Raw genomic sequence first — 26,678 nt, 5'->3', positions numbered from 1 at the left:
AGAGAGAGAGAGAGAGAGAGAGAGAGAGAGAGAGAGAGAGAGAGAGAGAGAGAGAGAGAGAGAGAGAGAGAGAGAGAGAGACTTTATATATAGATTGTTCCTGAATTTACATTTCTAGTGTGCCAGGCATCGTTAAGAACCACAGCACGCCTTTTCATCTCTGGATCCCGACTTTTAGCACTAATGATGAACCAGTCAAGCACTATGCAATAATGCCACAGCAGAGGATACTTGCAATAATGGAGCAGCTACTTAACAGATGAGCTCAACTAGAGTGGAGCCATGGCTGGAGACATAGAAAATGTCAGTCTGTGGGAATGCATTTGTTTTTATCTTGTCTATCTAAAAAAAAAAAAAATGAAAGGACAGCATGGATGCTACAGGTCAACAGTAACAAAGTCAGAATTTCTAACAAAACTATTCAATTAAATTTATGTATTTTCAACTAAAATTAAGAGCAGGCATATTAATACATCATGCACCTACCCAGTTAAGCTCTATTTTTATCAGGAGGGAGATTAACACCAGCCATTAACTATAATGGGAAATGAGGACTTTGACTGGAAAGTCTGTCTACCCTGCCGACTACTGGAGAGTAAGGAAACAAGCTCATTTAAAATTTCTGTTTCTTTATTTAAAAAAATATTAAAGTTAACCTTAGTTAATACAACATATAAAGGCAGTGCTAAATTTGAAGTCACTGTGGACTTATCCCCCTCCTATCCTTCACTGCTCAGCAAAAAAAGATCCTTGGTCTTCCTGAGTGTAATTTGTACACCATGTTTGTGAAAAGTCTAAAAACATCTAATACTGGTGAGGAACCCTACATTGGTCTTAGTATGCATTCAAGAAAAACTGGCTATCTATTATGTGTTAATCCATTAGCTCAGTGGCCCCTGATGACCTGCTTAAGGTGTTTCTCAGTGTTTCACTTAATGCATGCTGGGATGCATTCAAGCACTCTACTATCCTGAATACGAATATATTATTACAGAAAACAGACACAGATTACAAGTTTCCGTCACTCTGACCACAAAGAACTATGCATGAAAAAGTACATTTGAAATTATCTAAGCCTCTGAGTTTCATACTAAATCTAGAACTATCAGAAATGTTTGTTACCGTTTTCCAATCACATCTACAAGACAAGTACTATACAGCAAACTGACACATAAGTTTATCTACATATTTGAATATACCATAGTATCAAAACAGACACACATCTCGACCCAAGACTAGCAGCACCTAATAACTGATAACTCCAGCTAATAACACCATTCTTCCCAGTCTGCTGGAGCTGACCCTACCACCCGGCGTGGACACTGCCTTAGGCTCCAGTCATTGAGTCCTAGAGATCAGTTGGTGACCTGCTGGATGTCAGTTACTCACTGAGCAGTCTCTAGGCCTGTGTGACTGATATCTGAAAGAGGCATCATGTACTGCAAAGGCTGAAAACAAACACCTTTAACAACACACATGTCAACAACACACAGGGGACTCTCACATTTGTATGGCAACAGACAGAGGTGGTTATGAAGTACTGATTTGTGTTATGACTCTGGTAATGACACCAATGTGGCTCAGACTGGAAATGGCGATATTAGCATGGTTAGCACATTGGCCTAAAATCACGTTATTTTCCTCACATTTATCAACATGTCAGATATTTTAAGTAGTTCTAAAATTCTACTTTTGGGGCCATCAATCATCTTTCACTCCATTCTAATGTATACTAATGTTTACCTTTTAAATATATTGGCAGCCGTGATTATTGTTATCCTCACCTTTCATGTTTAAAAAAAACATTATCTGTTGAGAAAACTATGCATTGTACATCTAGTACAGTGATGCTCTGTGAAATTGTCTCTCAGAAAGAAAACGATGCTCCACAAATGCTGTAAGACCAATTTCAAAAGATCAATAAAGAAGAAACAGGTTTGAAAAAGGCATTTCCTTCCATCCTCCTCAGAACAGTCCTTGATAAACAACTGCTGAACAATAGCTGATAATGCAGAAAAAGATGAATGATATGAGCTTGTGTTTGCAATGAAAGGCTGAGCTGGGACTAAATTGCCTGAGGCACTTGGAAATACAGTCTCAAAGCTGACAATCTTAAGAATTAATCACATGTTTCTTATATTCTAAAAATAAGTGCTCAACTCTTCTCCTCTCCTATATACTAATATAACTCTGAACAAATCACCCACTACCTGGCTAGTATGACTCACTGCCTGAGTACCATTACCATTTCCAGCTGTAAAATTTCAATTCAAATACTCCAGTATACCCATTCCCAGCAAAACAAGCAGGCATCCATTGCTCAGTAGTTCACAAATTACACCTGAGTGTGAGTTTCAGTTGTAGCGGCAATCCATAGTGAATTCTGTTAATACTATGATGAATCCAATTTGTAAACTGAGTTTCCCATCTGGGAACATCTCTTATTTTAGGAGAAAAATCGTAATTTTCCTTTTGAGAGAAAATAGATAAGGTAAATTCACAACAGAAGAAAATAACTTTTTCCATGCTGCAGAGAAACCTCAGCTTTCTATGGTATAGCAGATAAAGAAATATTTGCTACATAATATTTAAACATCTAAGTGTGCATTATTATAAGATGTACTGCTTATGTAGCGCCAGAGCCATTAGATAGATGGCAGCAATCATGATCTACTAGTCATTTCCTGTGGCCGCTGGAGAAGACTTCCCCCTAATGGACGAACTCTATACACTGACATGATGCTAGCTGCTGGCAGGTATACCAATAATGACTACAGCACAGTATGGAGGCAGTGATATTGTGCGCTGCTTGAATGTAAACACTTTCCACACGGTGAATCACAGAATGGACAGTTTATATACGGTGGTGGTGACCCTTTCCCTTTATTGCTTGTATTCTCGAAAATGTGCAATATGTATATAGGAAGAGGACGTCCACTTGGAGGAGGTCCACTTGGCCGCCTCATGTTTTCCAAAAGTATCACTATCCAAAATCTCCAAATTTTTCTCCACATCTATACTTTGAAAGTCTGACTGAAGGACAGGGAAAGACACCTCTTCCTTTAAACAGCACTCTGACTTTAACTACCAGTACCTTTGCACAGGTGCAAGTTAAGCATGTCACATGCACCAATGTTCCCAGGATGCTGGCTTTTGAAATGTGCGCTACTAACAGGTTTCAAGGTGAGCTGGGCCCCAGAAAAAATAGGATGTTGATCAAGAATACGGCAATCCAGTATTTGGATCTTTTGTATTGATCTTTTTCGTAGGTCCCATGTTGTCACTGATATCTATCTATCAACCTACCTACCTACCTACCTACCTACCTACCTATCTGTTCAATTCAGTTCTCTGATTTTCTGTGTTCACTTCACCACACAATCAACCAGAGTGGGAGCTAATGTACCACAGAAGATGTTAACAGCAAAAAAAAGAATAGTTCGGAGGTGTTTCACACCTACTACACCAGCAGCTTTTCTTGAATATTTCCAGAAGTTTTACACTTTACCACAAACTCTCCTCAAATAAGTTGGCATGACTGAAAAGCTCAAAGCTCTCCGTCTCAGTCAGAGACGTTACACAGGGTAGAAGCTGGAAGGACGTTGGTTTGGTGTAACTCTTGCTGGAAAGCTTTTACTGGACTTGAGTAACATAAGGTGTCCTCATTAACTCGATTCATATTATTGCACTTCAGCTGTCTCCTGTCAGCTCCACACACACACACACACACACACACACACACACACACAATGTGTGAGAGGAAGGTGAAGAAAAACTAACGCAATGCAAAAATAATAATAAAAATAAAACAGCAGGTTGCAGTTGTCTAATAACTCTTAACATAAGCTAAAATTAGCCTAATAGAAATGTAATGTTTTGTGAGAATTGTTTTGTTTTTATACATGACAGTTTCAACTTGCAACTGTGGATACAGCAACATACTGTGTTCACTGAGAACGGTTACTGGAAGCGTTCCTGAGCCCACACAGTGAGTTTCACTACTGAATCGTATCTGCTTTAAATGAACTGCTGCTGGCGCAACCAAATTTTATTTTTTATTTTTATTTGTCCCTTGCATACACTGATTTCTCCAAACTGTTTGAATGAATTAACGATAACATGTACAACAGATGATGGAAATCCCAAAGTATCTTAGATTGAGACGTCTTACTCTGAAACTGCTCAAAAACAAATCTGTTCAACCTCCACAACTTTTCCAAATTTTATCCCCCTGTCCTGTTACTTAACATTTTGCATGACACCAAGAGCGTTCCTGTTCAAACTGGATGGCTAGATGTGGCCTTTCTATGTGAAGCTTGTATGTTCTCCCTGTGCCTGATTGGAGTTTCTCCCAATGTCAAAAGAAATATTTGTTATGACTGCAAAAGACTTGAAAGCTGTCCAGTTTGTGTTTCACCCTCTATATCACCTCCATGGCCCTTTGGTGGACAGGCATTTAAGATTGAGGCATCTGTGTATATTGACATTTTACACAGTGTCCCAACATTTTTGGAGACATATCTGTACAACTGCAAAATAGTCCCTCTAACTGTAACACTAAAACAAGCTTAGATAAATTCGGTGGAGTTTCTCGCTTCAAGAAAGGTACTTTTGACAGAAAATAAACATTCACATTCAAATATGATTAACTGATCTCACTGTGTGTTACAGTAACATCCTGTGTGATAGCATTAACAGGTTGCTGCCCAGGAACATATGGGATCTCATATACATGCACACACCAGTTGGTCTTGAGATATTATACTGAAACTCACAAACATTAATCACTGTGGAAAGAAATCATTCTCTACAACGTTTTGGTTGCAAATGGGAAAATACCTGAGCGATACCACCACAACCACACCAGCTGAGTTATTACACAGACTCATTCTCCCCAGCAGCAACTTCATTCTCGCCCAGAAATCATTGCACAGCAAAGTTTGCTGAAACTTAATATCTTGACTTGCTTTCATGTCATCATTTTCATCAACCCAATTGAGCCAGAACACCCTTTAAAGGCACACTCGGTGGCAGTACACACAACAGCTGAATTAGACCAAACCAGATATGAAACAAATTCTCCACAGGACACCGTCCTTAGCCTTAATTCAAAGCAAGCACACAGCAGATTAGAGCAACATAAAGAGATGCAGCAGCAGCAGCAAAGCATGGAAAGGGAGCACAGACACAGATTTAAATAAATAAAACCACAAGAGATGCATAATGGGCATTTTCAGGCCAGGTGTGGATGCACAGTGCATAGTCTACTTCATATCAAGGCTTTAAAAATCACACATAAATGTATAATTAAGTACAAGCCCCAAAGAGGGTGATGTCAACAATGAATGGCAAAGAAAGAAAGCAACAATCTATGAAATCCAAAACACACACAGATCACCTGAGATCCCACCCTACTCTGTAATGAGGCAACACTGTTGTGACAACAGCCTTGAACAACTGTTCTAGTCAGATATTTCTATCACAATAGGTAAAAAGTCTTTTTTTTTGTTGTTGACAGATTGATATCTACTGAAAACTGTGCTTGTCTTTACCATGAACACTGCAAAATACGTTTCCCTAGTGCAGGGGTGTCAAACTCAAATACACAGTGGGCCAAAATTCAAAACTGGAACAAAGTCGCGGGCTAACGTTAATATTTTTTGAAATATATTTATTCCTCCAGATATAAGAATGAATCTTTTCTTATGGACTCAAACACGTTTTGCTGAAAAACTGAATATGGAACAAGCAAAGCTTAATACTAAACAATATATATATTAGCTGTATAATACCAGTAGGCCAGCTCTAATAGTAATTTGGTATGGCTGCGGGCCAAATGTAATTAGGCGGCCAAATTTGGCCCGCGGGCCAGAGTTTGACACCTATGCTCTAGTGTATTTAATTGTTTTGTAGACTCGAAATACTCCACCATAGTTTCCTGGCTCACTAGTTGACTTACTACCTAGCTTGCTGGCCGTTTTGCTGAAATTGATTATCTTGTTTCCTGGCTGAATGGATATTTTGCTGTGTTTCTACTGTGGTGTGTGACTGGCAGGTAAAAAGGCTTGTTGACTGACTGAACTTGCACACTGGTTTGACAAGCTGACTCAGAGACTGAACACAACACTACATCATTAACCTGACTGAATCATACAGTGACGTCATTTAACTGTTGCAGTCAGCATCCACCCTGGTGAAAACCAAGATACCTGTGGTGCCTCAGCAAGGAAGAAAGCCAGGCAGTCTTGGCTGCTGTTCTTATCTCAAGCTGCTAAAAAGAAATAAACACCTAGAATAAAATGAATGGAGGCCAAGCTGAGGTAGTTAAAAGATTTGCCAAAAAAATGGCAAATATAAAAGTAATATGAAACAATATATAATACAGGGAATAACAAATATATAGTGGTTGCTCATGAAGAACAATTCTGTCAACTTCAGACTAACCCTCCTTTTTATTTTAGTCCTCTGTCGCCCACTTTGTTATCTAAACTCATGGCCTTCTTGTCCATTCATGTCACTCCCGAAGGTTAGACTGACCATCTCTATTCTGTCAAAGTTACTCATGCACTGTGTCACAGCTTGAACAGAGGGCAATAGAGAAAACAGAGGCAATAGGGGGCAGTGCAGCCAGGTTCTGACAGCATGCAGTGCAAAATAAGTTTTCAGTTAATCAAATACTGAAATAACAGCCACCTGCAAGTTCAAAGTTGGGAGCTTTAAACTGTCAAAGAAGAAAAGATTCCTATATCACTCCATTACCTCAGGGTGGCATCTGTGCTTTAGAGAACATGTTTCACAGCACAGGGAGCAATCTCTACTGATCTGTAACCTTTTGTTTTTTTAAATAAAAGTACAGGAAGTGGAAACTGCACAGTTAAAAAAATATGTAAAAAAAAAAACTCAATGTAAACACATAGGTGGGGGTTAGTCAGGTAAACAAAAATTCAGGTAATATGAGATAATATTATTAATTAATTTCACGAATCAAAATCCTGTATGTTGACATCGCTGCAAAATTCGTGTAAAGCTCACGCATTTCCGTTACATTCAAAAACTGCTTAGAAAAAGAGTGATTTAACTGACTTTACTGCACAACAGTATCTTATAAAGGATTCTGTAGCTGACATTATCACCGTTTCACGACTTTATGGCTTAGTTCTCTAGTTCGGTCTGGCCGATCAAACCATGCGCAGTGCCCCAAAGCGCAACGGCAACAAATAAAACGTTCCTGGGTAAAAACGCCATGCTCATCTCCAAACCAGAAACGCGTGGCGCGCCGTGGATGTTACTAAAAAACGAGCGAGTGCTTATCCAGTGTCCGAATCATAATCCAACCCCATTCTCTGCGCTGTTCATAAATGCTTCACGGCCATATCATCGCGATCCAGTGGAAAAGACGTGTATCCACATGAGCGAGTTCACAAAAGCCACATGCACCGAGCACCATGAGGAAAGGACCGGACGGATATACTCCTCTCCGGCTGGCCTGTCGAGCCCCGTAGCAGGTTTAACCAGTGTGTGTACGCATCCACTTACGCATCCCAGGGAGAGCGATGGAAACATAACCATCTCGAATAAACGGCGCGATCTTCCGTGTTTATACGAAATCCAAGTCGGTGCACTACTGGAGAGTGAAAGCGCACGGCGATTGTTGCCGCCCGAGTCCGTGTCTATTGGTTCTCGTTCAGCTGGGGCAGCGTCAGCACACACACACAGTCTCCATTTGCAACTCCATCGCCCCCCATGGGCGTGCGAGGCCGCGGGCTGTGACGCAAATGGCACTGGGTGATTTGCAAATGACATATCTTCCTAATTCGGTGTCGTCGCCACAGGGACTGGTCCAATTCACCAGATATTACCACAGAAATATCCATCCGACGGCGGGGGACGAGTAAATAAAGGCGGATGAGCAGTTCGCTCTACGGGGATGCGGTTGCATAACTCAGGAAACTTAATAAAAATGTGCACGGAGCGAGCGATGTGCAGTCTCCGTGGCTGATTTTTTGTGGTTGTTTCGATTTAATCCCAGTGGCCTGTGCTAGCACTCACCACACGATCCGTCATCGACTTTTGGCCACAGGAGGAACCAAGCAGAGCGTATACACAGGGAACCCAGTGGCCTCGCTATGGTGGATGTGTGGTGGCCAGAGCTAGGACGCATGCACGTAGCTGACGGCGAAAGACAGGACAGCCAGAGTGTGACTTAGGACCACATTCACAGGCCATAAAGGGCCCGCATGAATGCTATTGTGCTCTTTTATCCAAGAGTCCAACTATTTACAAAAGGTTGGCCAACACACACAAAAAATATAGCGGCGAAAAGGTGGCGGCGGTTACAGCAGCTGCCACCGTTCTCTGCGCAAAGCAACAGCACAATCATTGCGCAGCGCCGGACTTCCCCGGTTTTGTGCAAACTGTGCGATTCGCTCAAAAGACTTTTATTTTTTACCTCATTCAGGCTATCTTCGTCTGGTAAACCGCGAACCAGAGCGCAGAGCAGTCGTCGTTCTCATGGCACGATTTGCATCGCCCCCCATTATCCCCGAAAATCTCCTTTTACACGGTTATATTGTCAGCCTAAAAAACGCCACTGTTTTGAGCAACAAAAGAGCAGCTTAACGTGATCAAAGAAAAGGCCAAGTATAAAATGCACCTTTCACGCCGTTAAAGAGAGGCCCCTCGTAACTATTGCAGCATGGCAGGGGAGTGCGGCGTAAAAACGAGCTAACCCGAATAAAATACACACAAAGACAAGGTGCAGCTCTCGCACGAATCCGTCCATCGCCACCGTGACCGCAACACTAAAACGTCCCCGATCATTTGGATTATCCTGGAGTGGCCGGGGATGATATCACGGCGAATGTGAAACGCTGCGTTTTGCGGCTCCGTGGCACCTTTTCCAAGAAGCAGCTTGGCGCACAGGACCGGTGACCCTTCCATCTTTGCGCGTCCTTCTACCGAGCGAATTGGTGAACAACCCCGTATTTTGACCGGTCTCTGTTGAATAAAACACATCGCGGTAGGAGATTTTACCATTGAGGAAGTAATCGCCGCGTGTAAAAGGCTGCTACAAGTCTCTGAAACTATTCCTCTCCTCGCCGCGGCCAGGCAGAAACAAGAGGGCGATGACGCCATTTTCTGCAAAAACAACCATGCTCGGGAAGCCAAAGCGAAGGAGGTTCAACCCGCTCCGTAGCCCTCAAGTCCCGCTGAAACGTATTTAAACCAAGTCCTTACCTTGTTTTTCTCGGATGGGTGGCGGAATAGCGTGTTTCGAGAGATAAAACTGCTCGACCGTTGCTACTTCGAGTCCGGAGATTGTTTATTTCGCCTCCCAGCGTCCCTGGTTCACTCTGAACAAGTTCCTCTGCGAGCCGCTGTCTTTGTGCACCCAGAGGAGCCTCTCAGCGTTAAACCAGTCTCTGCGCAAAGGTGCACCCTCTACGTCCAATTTTAGCTAAAAATATCGGCACTTTAGAGGGACAGTACGGAAAAGGGAGATGATTTGGTCTTTTTTAATTACAAAAAGTTGACAAATTGACCAGCTTTTTATCCAGTGTCTCGGTTATAGCGTTGATTTATCCCCCAAAACGCGCAACCTTTTCGAGGACACAGACCTCTCCAGAAGAGTCCACGACGCAAACTCCGAAGCACACCAGGGTGTTTGTACCCACCCAGAAGTTAAATTGGCAGATAAAATAATTTACACTGCCAATTTAATAAAATACCAACTAATTAACCAAAATAACCAAAATTACTGACAAACGTGAACGAGTTATTCGCATTTGTGGTGATACGGTTTAATTTACTAAATGAATATTTATTGTTTTTAATCACAATTTTATACAGAATATGATTTAGAAGTGCATAAAACACAGTTGTGCGCTTAAAGTTTTCCTCCAAAGGAAATTGACGAGTTTATTTTTCTTCTTTAAATGAATTCAAGTAAATTTAAAGATTTGTGTAACTATATGACAAGTTATATGTGATACATGAGAACAAGTAAAAGGTTCTCCTTTTAAAAATGTATTTCCAAGGACAACTCTCACTGATCTCCTTAAATATACCAGATGACAAATTGGTTTCTTACAACTTCATGTTGTTTTCTACTTTATTTTTAAATTTCCAAATGGCATTGGTTTATAAATACTGACTTCAAACTACATTTAAAAAAAGCATGAGTAGCTTTTTCAGCTGTTGACTACGTTTATTAGTAATAACACTAATGTGATCATACATTTCTCATCAATAACATCGCTTATGTTTTCAGTTGTTTGGATAGTTGGTGTTGAATAATCACATTTTTTAACTAAAACATATCTAATGGCATGTCACTGGCTAGCTAGTCTGCTAAACACTAGCTTTCCCAACTTATGCCAAATAAGCACTTAGCCTTACCTGTCCTACCTTCATTACAACTTCCTTCACTTGTTTGTAACAAATAATGAAAACAACCAACTGTTTTGTGATATTTTAGATGCATATAAATACAAGACTGGAACTATTTTCAATGGTATGAATGCCATTTAACCCGCCTAGCATCCTTAAGCTAGTTAGCTTAACTGCAAAAGGCCAGCAACAGCTTGTAAGGTAATACAGCTATGTTAGCTTTTTTTTTGTTTTAAGTTCGCACATATATATGTTAAACTACAATGATTTTTTGCAAAACAGAGAAATAAAGTTTGTAACTGCACGCCTACCTTGTTTCCAGACAAGTTCAGTTGAAAACAAACCTGTTGGTGCAGGCATGGGGTCTTACTAATAAACCCCCCCTTACATTTGAGTCATGTCACATAAAGGAAGCATTTTTACTACATTTTATCACTTCAGGTTATCTAAATGAATTCAACAGACAGACTATTTTTCTACCGAGCTCATGCACCCACTAATAACAAGTGCGAATTAAAATAGAAAAAGGGTAGAAAAAGGTAAAGTAGTTAAGCTAATTGCTGCCAGCTGGCTAAAACAATAACTGTATGCATAATATGTCTGAATAGATTGACATACCAACTACGTACACACACACACACACACACACACACACACACACACACACACACAGATATAATATATCAGAGATATATATATATATATAATATAGTATCTATGGTATATACTATATTAGTAATATATATAATATATATATCAAAAATTATAGCATATGCAAGCGTCATGTGATGCATTACTCATGTTGAACACGGGCTATGCACCTGCTGCTTGAATAATTAGATAAGGGCAAATTTTAAAATGTTCCCCTTGCCCAATAGAACTAGTTATTGTGTAGTAGTAATTGCAGCCATTTTTACAGTGCACATGAAATGGGCATATATGTATATGTTTTGTTGACTAGCTGTACTAACTAAAGAAAACATAGAGATTTGACTGTGACGGCGGATAAAAGTAATGTAAGTAAGAGAGGGTATGATCAGTGCAGGTCAGTGTATTTAGCTAAAGAAATGTAGAATATAAAAGCTCTATGTGATACATAAGTAATGTGGAAGATGGGAAGTCATGCTCTGCTGCTCAAATAATTAGTAAAATGTTACCCAACTAGTAGCAGTATTCTAATAATACTGGTTATTTTGTGGTAGTAATAGGAGTTCTTTTTAAAGTGCAGGTTTATATAGCGAAAAAATGATTGTTTGCAATAAATAGAAAGTTTTTTTTCTGGCCTTTCCAAATCTTATACTACTCTTTATACCTTGCCTACTATGATATCTTAGTTACATTCTTATAATATGATGTGATGCAGTGTTATCATAGTGTGCCATCAGCTGCTGTTGAGGCTGTTACAGTCTGTCAGGATCTGGTAAAACCAGCCTTCCTGATAACTAAAGCTAAATGCCTTGAAATGCACCATTTAAATACAAATACAGGGATTTCTGTGAAAATGGAGCTTTACCCCCTCACAGTTGGAACTTGAGTCAGCATGTTGTGTTGCTATTGATATGCTTAAGAAAGGTGTCTCACTTAAACAAAGTAAATGTGCTAATTTTCCCTGAACAGGGCAGAACTTTGATTTGGGCGCACTGTGAACAAACTGTTATGTTACACCTGTTATAAAGGGTTCTGTTATTTAACTGGCAAAAATCATAAGCATCACATATGTGAAATCTTATCTTGAATCGACAAACTCTTAGACCACATCAAATAAAGAAAAACACTCAACACATTGAATGCAAAGTGGGAATAAAGTATGGTTTTAAGGAGAGGGGGGCGGAATTAAAGAAGTTCCATAAGAGTTATAATCCCCGCCAGCTCTTTCCTTTAAGCTCGTGAGAGCCCACAACAAAAGGTGCCCACCACTATCGCCTATACACAATTAACTAAAGCACCAGCATTATTCCATTATCATAAGAATGCTGTTTGCAAAGGCGGGAGGGGGGACTCCTCGGCATTCATGGCCGTGGTCGAATAGAGCTGAGAGCTTTTATCTTCTCAATTACATGCAGGCTGCATTCATCACACCACCTAGTGACATGTTTGGACACTTTTTGTGCACAACAAATAATTCGTTTATGTTGGTAATTTAAATGGCTTGTTTATAATTATAGCAGTGGGCCTTTTTTTTGGAGGGACTCCAAGACAAACAGATGACACTGGTAAGATCTTTTTGTTTTTCTCTAACGGGGCATTCAATGTGAGCAAGTATTGTAACTGCTAATAGTCTCCAAACATTCCGCATAATCAGATTTATGTTCATCTCTTGCAAAGGAATGAAAATGAAGCGTTTTGTGACGCGTACATTGCTTTCCTAATGTAACCGTTCTGCCTCCTAAGAAGTGTCAGGATCTCACGCGCCTTCAAGTCGTGCACATGCTGCTGCAATTATGAATTCAGAAGACCACCTGTGCAGTAATTGCTCATACCAGCAGTAGCATCTGAGTTTAAGGAGACTAAATGAGGGCAGGTTTCTTCTTTTGAGGCTAACATCATTTGTTTTGAATCACATTTCTGCCTGAGTGCTTTTGATCTATTATGTGGCTGATGATGAGATTCAGGGTCGTGTTTGAGCTAACTGACCACAAGGTGTCAATGTTGCCGGGAATGTATTTCGCCGTGTGTCATTTTGGTTCATTAATGGAGAAAGCACTGAGGAAAGCAGCAGGTATAAATGCCTACTGGATGTCATGCTCATATAAATCTAACTAGATGAAGTGATTTGTCCAGAGAGAATAGACGGAAGGAGAACCATCTGTACTTGCCAATGCCTCAGTAATGTATAATTCTGGCTTAACACAGCAGGTTTCATCCTTATGGCGCTCTATCACAATTTAATCCCTAGTGCATTGTACTTTGTCTATTTTCATTTCTTGATTCTTGTTTAAATCTTTCCTTTTAAAATAAGATTGATGTTAGGAAATGTTTTGAATGGACAGGCAAGAATGGTGAGCGTTAAAAAAAATAATGCAGCAGCTCATTTCTGTGGGGACACTTTGATAATGACACACCTAAGATGCGTGGGATACGTATCAGGACATCAACAGACCATAACATTGCAGTGCTATGAGATTTCTTTCACTTTTATGTGTAATTTAAGTTTTCCCACCTCTCCCTGCCAAGTCAGTTTTTTTCCTTTTATTTACTTTTTTTCAAAGCAACAACAAAAAAAATTACCATGAGAAAGACCAAATGAAGTTTGCAGCATTCCTGTTTGACTCAATATACAATAATGTGCAAAAGTCTTGAGCCACCCCTCAGTTCTTTATAGTTTGTTGAGAAAACATGACATATGTGCGGCTTCTTCTTTTTCTTTTTTTTTTTGCGATTTGCAAAAATACTTGGAAATACAGTATATAAGAAAAAACAGAGATTGCAAAATTCTAAAGAACTCAAAAGTCAGCATTTCATACAGCCATCTCTCTTCTTCAACACACTGTTAGAAAAGCTTTCCTGTAATTTCTTCAAGTAGTCTTCAGGAATAGTTCTCGAGGCTTCTTGAAGGACAAAGCTTCTCTTTTGATGTTGGCTTCCTTTCAGTATGTTCTCTGTTCACACGATCCCACACTGCATCAAAACTGTTGAGGTACGCGCCCCGGGGAGGCCAACTCATGACTGATAGTGCTATATTTTGTGTTTTTCTATGCAGGTATGCTTTTACTGCATTGGCAGGATCATGTCATGCTGAAAAATAAAGCTGTTGCCAATCAGGTGCTTTCCAGATAGTATTGCACGATGGATAAAAGTCTGATGGTACTTTTCTTCATTCATGATTCTATCTGTTTTAACAAGATCTCCAACAACAATGGCTGAAATGCAGCCCCAAACCATGACAGAGCCTCCATCGTGTTTTAAAGATGGCTGTAGCCACCCACTGTTGTACTTCTCACTTCTTGCATACTTATTAAAGACAACTGGAACCACGGATTTTAAATTTGGATGCATTACTCCATAAGCCAAAATTTCTTGCGTAATTTGACATACCTCAGCCCTTCTCTTTGTTTGACTTCCTTCAGAATAGCTCCTTGTTGGCCACGGTTCCACTGAGAAAATTTCTGACGAGGCATCAGTAACTGAAGGGCCAAATACATCGCTCACTTCCTTTGTCAGGGGTTGCTGGATTCCTTCCTGTTTTCTAAGGACACTTATCCTCTACACAGTTTCCTCACATTTTTTAAGTAAGCACTGCACACCACACCGAGATATGCCAAGTTTTGGGCTAATGGCTCTTTGATTATCACCTTGTTGTTGCTGCACAAGACAAACAAACAAACAAACAAACAAACAAAAATGGGTTTTGTTATCAATGCCAAATTGCTAGTAACATAATGCCCTAAAATACAATTTAAAGCTGGTTCTTTTCTAAATTATATATTATGTGTAGACACATCACTGGTTGATCGTTTGAGTCAGGTAGGTTTTTATTCTTAAAAGATTCATAATACATTGTTAATTTGCTTAATAAAATGAAACATTGCTCTAAAAGTGATCAGGTACAACGACTTGACTGAAAATGTTTGAAAAAGCAGCCAATGTCCAAAAGAAAACTCTGAAAGACTATGAAATAGACCACAGTCTGGCTCCTTAAATGCAAAATATAAAGAAATTAAGGGAAGCTTTTGCACAGTACTGTACTCAACTACAACTTAGAACAGCAGAAAAAAAAATATTTAACTTGAGCAGATAAAGATTGGTGTGATCATGAGAGATGTTTGCTAAGTGTATGATATAGATTTGGAAAGTAAAATCAGCAAGATTCCCAGCAAAATGTAAAAGAATTATCCCAATACCTCAAAGCTGTGTTGACCTCAGATGTTTCAACAGTAAACACCCGAGCCTCATCAAGCTAATATTTGTTGCTTCATTTGAACTTGAACTTCATTCAGCGTAAGTGGACTACATTTCTGATTAGCTTCGCCATGTCTGTGGTACACAGTGTTTATAAAAATCGTATTTTTAGAATGTAATATAGGTTTTAAAGTGCTACTATAGAACTTCTCAAAGAAAGAAAAAGATGGTCACCGATTTATGAAATAAAAACTGAATTTATGAGCTAATAAAACGCTCGTCTTTGTAAAGGTCATTTCTGAAGCACCAGCCTTGTTTGATATGTGATCAATTGTGTTAGCCTAAACTTAGTTCACCCCCTTGGACACACCATTCTTTTTTGTACAGCGCACTGTCTCATTAAGGTATCATGGTCATCTAGCCATGGGATCAATTGTTGACATACTCTTCTTCACTTCGCTATGGTAGGCTATTTTAAAATCTTCTCATAAGTTTACATAAAAGCTACATAAATTCTTAAAATTAAATCGGGGAACTTCAAAACCCCCGCTTTTCTGTGGGGATTTGTTCGTTTGTTCAGTTTCCAATCATCAAACTTTGTGGTTATACAGTCACATCGGACTCAGTCTTGGGGGAAAAAATATCAGCTGTTCTTTACAAGCATGTGTAAGGACTCAAGAAGGGTCATTACTCGCATCAAAGAAGTTGATATAAATTAAATTACTAAGCATTTATAGTTTAATGTGCAATAACTGATCACAGTGCTTCCAGATATATTTCACGTGAGTAACATTTAATGTGTAAAAAAAAAAGAAATAACCTCTGTTTTAATGTTTTCCACTCTTTCTTTGATCTAAAAAACTAGTAAAACTGTAGAAATATTAACTGGACAACACATTATCACTGACATAATAAGTGAATCTCTAAATTCACCCCACTCACCAAAGCCCGTAAATGAGGAACATGTGATATTTGCTGCTAGAATGTGAATAAGGCAGTCAGTGTGTAAGTATCGTAACATTTTTGGACTCCTGTCCATAAAGAACAGAGGACAGAGACTGCTCAGAGGAGGGGCAAATGGCTAATTACTGCCTGTAATGTCCTTTCTCTGGCTGAGTAAGGATACTGAATGACAGTCTGGAGCAGAGATGGAGTCTCGGTTGCCTGTTCTGACTGTAAACAATAATAACAGAATCAGTGCTATGGAGAGAAGGGCACTGAAATGACACAGCAGAACAATCTGACTTAGTGTTCCGTCGTGGGCTTCTATCTGATCTGAACAAAACATCAGCTGATCATGCTTTTTGAGATCAAAGGTCAGTCACTGAGAGGCCCTGTGGGATTTAACATGAGACTCCAAGATGTTGATAAATGTTCAAATAAAGAATTTGCTTTTCCCTTGCAACAAGCATAGCGTGATCTTTTGTTATGCTTTAGTTGTGCTGTCCACAAAATTAGTCTGTGGATTCCATTCGCTTGCCAGCAGAGGTGACTGTTCTGTAGCGTTTTGTGTCATCAATCCTTAGGGTTAGGCCTTGACCTGGAAAGTAAACCCCGGTGGTCTGGAGAAGAAGCTTCTGAGTCACAGTCGACATCGTGTTTTGTTCTGAAGAGCCTTTTTTTGTTAGTCCAAGAGGATCTAATTAAAATACACAGAACTGTTAATGTGGCTGCTGTTACAGTCCTTTGTAGAAATGGAAAGCTTTGATAGAGGTTGGATGGTCAGGCAATTCAACTGGACTTGTGTAATAACAGGTGATAGGGTAAAAAATGTTGGAAACCACAGTAGTACCTTTGTGAGGCTTTTTGTGTTGTAGGCACAGCGCTACACATGTGTGTGGTTTTCTTTTCCAATCTTATACTTACTTTATGGAACTGATTGCTTTTGATAAACTTGAAATATGTTATAGGTTAAATAAGCTCTATTTAAACATACATTTTCAGGCCGTTTATTTCTTTGATGTTAGTCTGCACTTATTCAATAGTGCTTGGCCTGTAGTGAGCAGAGTGAGGTGTTGGTGATGGTTCAGGTTTGCTGTAGAAAATTGTTAAAGTTAGTTTTTAATTAAGCTAGCATCATTCTGTGTTGTTCTGTGTTGACAGTTTAGTTTCATAGGTTATGCTTTAGGAACCTTTAAATTCGAAGCTATAGCTGTAACACCATTAGCCATGGGCTAGCTGGGTTACTGACTACCACGCTCAGGCGTATGCAGAGTGCTGCTTTGCTCTGTAAAGACGGAAGATCGCTAAAATGAGCTTCAAGCAGTCTTTCTTATGTTTATCACGAATGAGTCATCTTTTAACATAATGCAAGGCCATGCTCATAAGTAATGGCTGCAACTTCATTAATCGCAGTACTTGAGAAGGTATAGTTACATCATTTACTGCTTTTGTGGCAGTGTATCGCAAATTAAACAAGACACTTAATAAAATAACTAACATTTAAGTTGATTTCCTAAGCTGATAAATTACAGTCAAATAGTAAATACAGTCATATGAGAAATATGACCTATCAGGGCATAATAAAAATAATCAGGTCCTTATCAGGTCTCAAAATTAGGTAAATACAACTTCAGAGGATGTAGAAAACATGACATATTACACTGTCTATATATTTCATAAATTAGGAAATAGTGGTTGAAGAACTAAGTACACCTTCACTCCTTTCAGTGAAGGAGTGAAGAAGGTAAGAAACAGCCAGGTGCTGTAATCAAATGAACCTGAATCACTCAGGTGTATGTTAACACAATGCAAAGAAAAATCAATTGTTGCTACCCATCAGTCTGGAAAGAGTTGGAAGAATATTTCCAAATATTTGAGGTCCATCATTCTACAGTGAGAAAGATTATTCACAAATGCAAGACATTCAAGACAGTCGCCAATCTTCCCAGGAGTAGACATCCAAACAATTCCCCCCCAAGGTCAGTGCACAAAACTCAAGAGCTTCACCTGAGACCATGTTAAAGGTTAAAGTTAATGCCAGTACAATTAGAAAAAGGCTGTACAGGTTCGGCTTGTTTGGAAGTGCTGCCAGGAGAAAGCCTCTTCTCTCTAAAAAGAACACGGCAGTATGACTTCTGAAAGACTAGACTTCTGGAACAATGTCGTTTGGACAGACAAGATCAAAGTGCAGATGTTTGGCCATAATGAATAACACAACATTTGTAGAAAAACAAAGCGTAACAGCACGAACACCTCATACCGACTGTGAAGCATGGTGGTGTAAGGGAGATGATTCGGGCCACATGACTGGGATTTTTTGCAGTCATTGAGCCAACCATGAACAACTCTGTGCACCAAATTATTCTAAAGTGAAATGAGAGGTCATTTGTCTTATAGCTAAAGCTTGGGTGAAACATCATCATGCTACATGACAATGAATCCAAGCACAGCAGAAAACCTACAACAGAAAGGCTGAAAGTTCAAGCTCTCAGTTAATGTAAAATAACCGTGAAGGGTGAAAGATATCAACTGTGGTTGTATTTAAACCATTTTAGAATCTGTTAATGTAAAAGATATCCTGATATGTGAAACCAGAAAGGGGGTCTAGTTTGTTTTTCACACCTTCACAGCATGTAATAAATTATTTAACTTGTGAAAACAGTAAGGCAATCAACTTGCATTAATTCTCTTTTAGTTAGTCAACTTTTTTTGGAGCTGGTTCTTATACTTGCCTAAACAAAAAGCCTAGGCTAATTGGAAAGTCATAGAACAGTAAATAACAGTAAAGGCAACTTATCTGATAATTTGTCATGAAATTTCATGAAAAGACAACACACAGACAACAAGATCGGGAGATCACCCCATTCAGTGGGATAGATCTTTGTACGTAAAACTGTTCAGACGGACTAAAGTGGTAAGCTGATTCCTATAATTACCATTACTGCTGCTACATATTTAAAAAGTTAAACATTGCAAGACAGAAAGAAAACAGTTATGCTGTACAGTTGCAGATTGACCTGGTAAGATAAAAGCATTAAAATGTACCAAAATGTTGCACTTTACAAAATATAAAAAGCTTCCTTGTGAAATGCCGGTAACCACATAAGAGGCATTTGCTCGCCTCCAGCAATTCAAAAATATGTCAGACATCAACGATAAGGAGAGATACTTTCAGAAGGTAAAAAACAAAGCTGTAATAAAGAGCTGTGAGACTTTCTTTACAATTCAAAAGCTGCAAATTTGATTTACAAACAACACAAATCCACTTTCAATCATTTAATAAAAGCTTGGATACAAGACCTTTTTTTTTTTTTTTTCATTTTTTACAGCATGTGGCATGTGTTAAGTTGTATTGGTGGAAAATCCATTTTCTAAAACAACTGCAGTAAGACTGAATAAAACCCCCAAAATCTTAACAAGGCATTTTTCAGACATTCAACATTCACCACAGTTTGGATCGGATAATAACAACAGTGCGCTGGTTTAGGGGGCCAACTGACCAACAATATACTCTTCATCTTCTTTTAATGGAGTTGCCAGAAACACTATCACAAATATAAAGATTTTTTTTTTAATATCTAAAATATTTATATAAATAGAAAGTAATTAAAGATCTGGGCAAAATGACAAAGTGCAAAACAGGAAAAAAGAAAGAAAGAAAAGAAACAGGGAGGGTTTAAAAAAAACAAAACAAACTTTAACAGCAAAGACAATATACAACTGCTCTGAAATCAGCAACCATGAGCCTTGTCTTCATTTTAGCTGCAACAGACCGTAACTTCCCATTTCTATTTCTTCAACCAGTAACTCAGGTTGGCTTCTTTTCCCCAACAAACACTTGATCTTTGATCAGTAGATACATGTGAGAAGGTACTGGGTGAGAAAACCGAAATCTATCCAATGATACCAAGATCTGTAACCAGTAAATAACACCAAAAAAAGAAGTATCGACCATCGCTTTAGCAATGTATGCGTTGATCTGTTATTAAACGTCTGTTGATTTAAACGTGTGAGCACAGCAAAGAAAACTGATGAAAAATTTAAAGATTTGTTTATCTTGTCATAAAAGGGATGTTAGCCATTTAACTGTACACAGCCAGTACCCAGTTAAACCATGTGTATCTACAGCGAAACAAAGCCTACCATGCAGGTTCTATTAAACTGATCTAAACTGGTAGACAATCTCACGCGCTGATGGACAGTCATGGGAAGCACTTTGAGTACTTGGAAAAACGTAACACAAATACAAATGATTATGTACAATTCAATCATCATTAGTGCTTAAACAAAACAACCAATGAGTCCAAAAAGAGTTAGTTTCCACTGAAGCAGTTGGCAAGTACCAGGCGAGTGCATTTCTGAGAGTCACACTGCTAAACAGCAAATTTAAATGCTTTCAGTTATGTTAGCTCTATCGTCAGCAGCAATGAATGAAAGAGGGGGGTACTTCTCTGACATTTTAAAGGTTTATGCCGTTTGTTTTTTGACCCATTACGACATCTGCTGCACTTCAAAGGGGACCTGTTATGCCTTTCTCCATTAGCTGTCAAAGTCTAGTATTAACAAGTAATCTTTGTAAGCCAAAAGTTTGAGCCTTAGACTGATATAATCCATTTTAGACAGTTTTTTTCCTACTTATGCAGTTGGGAAGGGCCACCAATCAAATGAAAACTGGCTCAAAGGGAGGAGCTAAAAGTCAGTATGAGGAAAATCTGAATTATTTTGAATTATTAATGGAAGCAAGCATAGGAGATCCCCTTTGAAATAAGAAAAATCTCTTCACATTTTCTGATCGACTTTTTTGATATCCTCAGTTAAACTTTGTAACACTTGAAACTGTGGCACACAGTGCTATAGAAAACAAAAGCATATAGTTTCCCTTCAAATGTAAGTGTTGTCTTTTTAAATCAGCACTGCTTTTTTACACCTGATGCTGCATCTAATAAAAGACACTGAGGGCTCAAAGGAATGACTACAGAGCTACCGGAGAAGAAACGGTACCTAGCTTGAGCTGGGCAGCTGTGAAGCAAGCGGATACATTTTGACCCAGTTCTGACTCGACATAACACAACAAACCAAGCGTAATCGCACTGAGATGAGGCCGACCGGCCTTGGAAGATAAAGATAGTTTAAAAATATAGCTATAGTTTTGAACACTGGAGGAAGTATGAAAAAGGGTGAACCCACAGGAAATTGGGAAAGTGGTGCCCCTTTATATGAAAATACAAATAAGGGCCTGGTTTCACAAAACAAAACCTAACCAGCCTTTTGTCTTGCAATAGTAAGAAATAATTATGAAATAATTGTGACCTCCGGGCCTATTATCTCCTGACAGGACAAAGGAGGATCTAAACGAGAACACAGTAGAACCAGACTACTTCACTTTCCTTTTAGAGCCTTAAATGCTTGCACAGTACTGCATCTAAAGTGTATACACATAATTTGTAGTATGAGAAACAACATGTGGGATATGGTTCTAAAATTTCAGAGATCAAGATTTCTGTCAGACTACAATAATTATTTAAAACTAATATTAGAAATTTAAAAAGAAAAGAAAAAGGATGTATTGTTTCCTATTGATGACAGTAAACATAGACAGCAGCCATGGCTCAAATTGGTTTGTGTGATTATTAACTAACGATCTAATTATTGAATGTTTTGAGAAACCAGGCCGAGCTCATTATCGTTAATAAACAGAGACAAAGAGACAGGAAAGCTAAAAAATACCCTCTCTCCTACCTCATAATTGGGAAAAGGGGACAATTATGAATAAATACAAAAATAAGAACAGATATGTACACATTTTTAATAATATGAACTATAATAATACTTTCAACATTTCTTCAAAATGACATAGAAATCTTTTTTTTTTTGCTGAAAAAAAATCTCAAACCCTCAAAGGTCAAAAACAAAAACAAAAGAATGATAAATTATTATACAAAAAAAGCGCCATCCAACACCTTAACATTAATAACAATAATTCCATTTTTGGATGCAAGTCCAGGAGTTTCTTGCAATGTTTAAACCAGGACGAAGGGGAAAAAAATACAAAAACATTCTTAAGTTAAATCTGACTTCTTCCTATATTGAAATACAATGCATTGATGTGGCGTTGTTGGTAACACAGATGTCTTCTTCTTCCCTTGTCTGAACAGGTTCTTGTGTGGCACTGCTGGAGATGGCTCTGGAATCAGCGAACAAGGAAGGAAGGTGAACTGAGGGCAGTAAGTGCACTTTGAACACAGGCATGCTGGGATGAGCAGGGAGCATTGGGGGGCAGGGGGACAGTAAATAGAGAAATGGACAAAGTTGTTTGGTACAGAAAGAAAGAGGTTAAAGAAGAGGTAAATGCTGGATAAAACCCAGCTCATCTCTTTTTAAAGCAAAAGGAAAAGAAAAAAAATACAAATAAAAAATAGAGAAACACAAAAAAAGGGGTGGAGCCACTGAGGTGGCATAGCTGAAGTCTGAGTCCTACAGTAGCCGTGTCAGTAGGTCCTTTAAACATCAAACTCCCCCAAAGAAATCACAGTTATCTTTCCACTCAGATTTCTGAAAATAAACTCTGGTTATCCCCCTGCAAAAGTCAACAGTGGTGGTGTCATTAACAGTGCCTTAAAATTCCCTTATCAGGAGGATAAAAGGTTTTTGAAATCCTGTTCTGTAAAGACCACAACGGCGCGGAGCAGCTTTCCATCAAAATGATCCGTACTGAGGGATAAGTGGTGGAAGCCACTGCCAGCCAACTGTGGGCAAAGACTTCAGAGTCCTGCTGTCACAGCAGGTGAACTGAACTGTTTTTGGATAAAACAGATGTGACATGATGAAGCAGTCTGATTGGTGCTGGAACTGGAAGAGCGGTGAGGTCAAAGGTCACAAACGGTGGTGGCCTGAACAGCTGCCCAACATTCTGTCCATTAAACAGGTTTCTGTCAGTGATGCAACTTGGCCTGTGGAGAAAAACGCACACTTGTCAAGTGATTTTAATTTCTTGCCTGTAAAGCAGCAGTTTCACAGCAGATGGAAGTTTAATTTGTAATTTATGAATTTATTTGCACAACACAGTCATTCATTCTTGAGAGCTGATGATGATATCCATTTAATAATAAGCATATATTTAAAAATCACTTATTAGCTTGCAACTTTTGTTCATTAATCAAAATCTGCAACAGTTTATGTTTTAGTAGAGGCGGTGACAGTGGTAGAGGAAAAGTCTAGGATCATCCTCTCAGGACAATGAACCAAAATCCAAGTCTAATGCATCAAAGAGTGACAAACATAGGCGTGACACTCAGATTTACAGAGAACATCACCTAAACTGGTGGGTCTTCCAATTTCTGAAAATAATTAGAATAAACAAAATTTTGACCACGCATACAGAGTATTGAACCACCCCTCATACCTTTTTTACCTTTATTCTTATTATTTTATTTTAGGAAAATGGGAAAGAGGTACAGCAATGAATTGAAATATTTGCAAAACACTTGAATATGTAATGCTGTATATAAGACAAAAAAACAAGTTGTATAATTCTAACAAGGCAGCCCTTCCACTGAGACCATTTCAGATGAGGCTTCAGTGAACAAGAGGTGGATCAACTGAAGAGCCAAATGTCTCCCTGGTCCTGTGTCAGGTCTTTGCTGGGTTTTTGTTTTTCCTGTTTCTTAAGGACATGACTTTCAGACACTGCTCAGCTGTTGTAGAGAGTTTTTAGGCCTGACACTTCTTTTGTGCTTTTGCACAAAACTGCATCTACTGTCATTCAAAAACAAGATGGAACTGAATTTGCTCAGCTGTTATCACTGTAACTTATATCTCTCACTATTTCAAGGACCACCTGATTTTAAGTGGTCACATAACAACTGTGCAAACTTCACCTGCTCATCTATTCACCACTGAATGGTGAAGTATGTCTTTGCTGTTGACCATGGGTCAATGACTGGAGCTTCTTGTAATAAATGCTGAAGGTCTCCTACACACCAGCTCTTAGCTGACTATCAGACTTCCTTGAGAATTCAAAACTCAGCACACTAAAATATATTCCAGGTAGTAGATGACTGCTTACCTGTCTTGGGGATTCAGGCCCTGAAGCTAGTATCCCCCCGCTATCGCTTCCATTCCCAAAGAGGCTATCTAACCCACCCAGTCTGCTCAGCTTGTTGCCCTTTCCTCTGTAGGAGCTGGGACTTCGCCTCTTCCTCCCTTCTGCTCCTCCCCCATAAGCTAAGGGTCCTGTGGGAGGAGCCATTGGTTGGTGGGCAGCTGAGGTTGGTTCCCTGTTAGGTGAGTAGGGTATACTGGTGCTGCCAAGTTCACGACTGGAGAGAAGCAAAAGAAGGAAAACAGTATGTTGTGTCTACATACACAATAAGTATATTCCATGTTATATGAATATACAATATGTTGAACTAAGTCTGCATTCCCTCTGACTACAATCATGACTTGTTATCCTCTAAAAGAGAATTTAATGGCATAACATGTAGGTATAATCAAATATTTTTGGGAAATAAAACATTTACTTCTAAAGTTAAATATCAAAGTACAGTTTTTACAAGTTTTCAAAATTGTGGCCTCTTAATGAAACTTTTTTTTTTTTTTTTTACATTTTACTGGGGACTCACCTGTTTTGCGATATGTGGCTTTGAGGGCCATCAGCTTTAGATAGCCAGCCCTCTGAGCTTCCCCAAAGTTCGCTATCCCCATGACCAAGTCCCTTTTTCTTGGCTGGGGAGGCAGCTGTCCCTCCCGAGCTTTGTAACTGTGAATGAAAGCTCCTGTCGTTCCTTTTGTAATTATCCACAGTGGGAAACAAGGAAGAAGAGGAAAATGAGGAGGAAGAGTAGGACGTTTTTTTTCTCTTCTTAGTTCCCGCTACGGGTTCCTCCACGTCTTTGGATGGACGACTTGCTTTATGCGTGCCGTTACGGGCTTTGCCCTGCGCGAAGACTTGGGTGTGGGGTTGCGGGGAGTCTCGGATGTTAAACACCCCAGCTGTGGATGCAGACTGAGGAAACGTGGCGGTGTACGAGAGGGAGTTGGGGAGGGAGTTGAGCAGACAAGAGGTGGGAGAAGGGGCTTGATGTGAAGGTATGGAAGATGTACCAGATGGGGAGAGGAGGCTCTCAGCAGCCAGAGGCACCTTCCTGAAACATGAAGAAGAGAATCTTACAAAAGAGAAATGTACCAATAAAGTTGTTTTACTGCCAGAATAGCTTGTAGGAGACCTTAAGTAACAATCAATATGCAGTATTTTACTGAACAATGGTTTTCTAAGCTCATTTTAGTGTCTTCCCCTCATTTCATCAGCCTCCTCGGCTATTTTTACTTTACTTCCCACGATTAAAACTCAGAAATTATTTATCTATTGTGATTGTGCAATCATTAACTGCATGCAAACCTGTTCTTTTTTTCCCCTCTATTGTTGCTAGTTTTGATCTTTGATTAAAAACTTACAGGCTTCATGTGTGATTTTTTTTCACCTTCTATTGTTTAAAAAAACAAAACAAAAAAACCTTCCCGTCTAAAAAATTAAACAGAATTTGAATCTGTTTTCCACAGCTGATGAGTTCATCCCTTCCTCTCACATCTTTCCATTAAAACATTACATTTTGCTCATCTTTACCATTTCTCACCCGTACCTATTAACCTTTAAGCAAAATATGGTAGTAGAATAATCAAAGAATACACTCGCCTCCACATCTGGGCGTTGAGGTGTTTCTCCACCATGTTTTGGAGTGCCAGCCTCATCCTGTCCCATCGCCTGTCAAACACATAGTGGCCTCTTCCCATCAGCCTGCTGCTGAATACGCAAAACTGTAAGAGGGAGAAAGAAGACAGCTCAGGTGAGAATGTTATGAAAGAATCATAAAGGAGGCAAGGCGAACGATTCTGAAAAGAAGAAGAGTGGAGGAGTAAAAAGCAGTAAAAGAGGCATCAAATGATGGAACCAAAGAGATAAGCTGTTTTCACACATCAGCTCTGGACAACATCAGGGGAATTAGGTTGGGACACTGCACCAAGTTGTCCTTTCTGATACTGAGCTCAGAGCAGGAGGCAGTCTGGTTCAGATTTGTTCTCAATCCGGGAAATAATTCTTTTGGTTTAGGTGAAGGTGCTAACTGGATACAACGCATTCAAGGCAGGGCGAAGGGCGTGAATTCTGGCCATCAGGTATCATAAAGACTAAAAAAGGTGTTGATTAAAAATAATGTAATTTTAGATAAAATTACATCAGATATTTGTGTTTTCATGTCTACGTAGGTTGGGTAATGTCTCAAAGTGAACTAGACAACAGTCCATATGTAAAAAATGCCATAGATGAAGAAGAACAGATGCCTAAGAGAAAAACAATGTTAAAATATTTTTAGAATTTGAGAAAATAAAAAATATAACTGGAACTTTTAACAGGAAATATACAGTACAGTGTACAATTTTTATGGAGAATGGTAACTTTTAGAACCTCCCATTAATCTAACCGCTCAGGTCAAAACTGACTATGAAGTGAGAGC

At 39.1% G+C, this 26,678-nt stretch overlaps 2 protein-coding genes across 11 annotated transcripts in view; both read right to left on the bottom strand.

Moving 5' to 3' along the window:
* The window catches only part of znf800b (zinc finger protein 800b), a 29,987-nt gene extending 19,075 nt beyond the window's left edge, over positions 1–10,912 (bottom strand). For 3 of the 9 annotated variants that reach the window (XM_014339816.2, XM_014339818.2, XM_014339820.2), the window contains exon 1: positions 9,238–9,651. Coding sequence is in view for 2 of the 9 variants with exons in the window: in XM_042228277.1 (XP_042084211.1) it covers positions 7,537–7,803 (267 nt within the window). In the remaining 7 variants the exon portion in view is untranslated. Of the gene's footprint in view, positions 1–7,536; positions 9,653–10,700 lie in introns of those variants that run through there. The other 6 variants (XM_014339815.2, XM_042228277.1, XM_042228278.1 and 3 more) reach the window with 6 other exon arrangements.
* A 9,889-nt stretch (positions 10,913–20,801) lies between these two features.
* The window catches only part of atxn7l1 (ataxin 7-like 1), a 28,518-nt gene continuing 22,641 nt past the window's right edge, over positions 20,802–26,678 (bottom strand). For both annotated transcript variants that reach the window (XM_005941587.3, XM_005941585.3), the window contains 4 exons: positions 25,862–25,983; positions 24,792–25,313; positions 24,236–24,488; positions 20,802–23,120 (listed from right to left, as the gene is read on the bottom strand). In XM_005941587.3, coding sequence (XP_005941649.1) covers positions 23,103–23,120; positions 24,236–24,488; positions 24,792–25,313; positions 25,862–25,983 — 915 coding nt within the window. In that variant the 3' untranslated portion in view covers positions 20,802–23,102. The remainder of the gene's footprint in view (positions 23,121–24,235; positions 24,489–24,791; positions 25,314–25,861; positions 25,984–26,678) is intronic.

This window comes from Haplochromis burtoni, unplaced genomic scaffold (assembly GCF_018398535.1).
Source record: "Haplochromis burtoni strain Fernald_Lab_line unplaced genomic scaffold, NCSU_Asbu1 Contig_315, whole genome shotgun sequence".
Lineage (NCBI taxonomy): Eukaryota > Metazoa > Chordata > Actinopteri > Cichliformes > Cichlidae > Haplochromis > Haplochromis burtoni.
The sequence above is the reverse complement of the archived record's forward strand: the minus strand, read 5'-3'. Positions and strand labels throughout refer to the sequence as shown.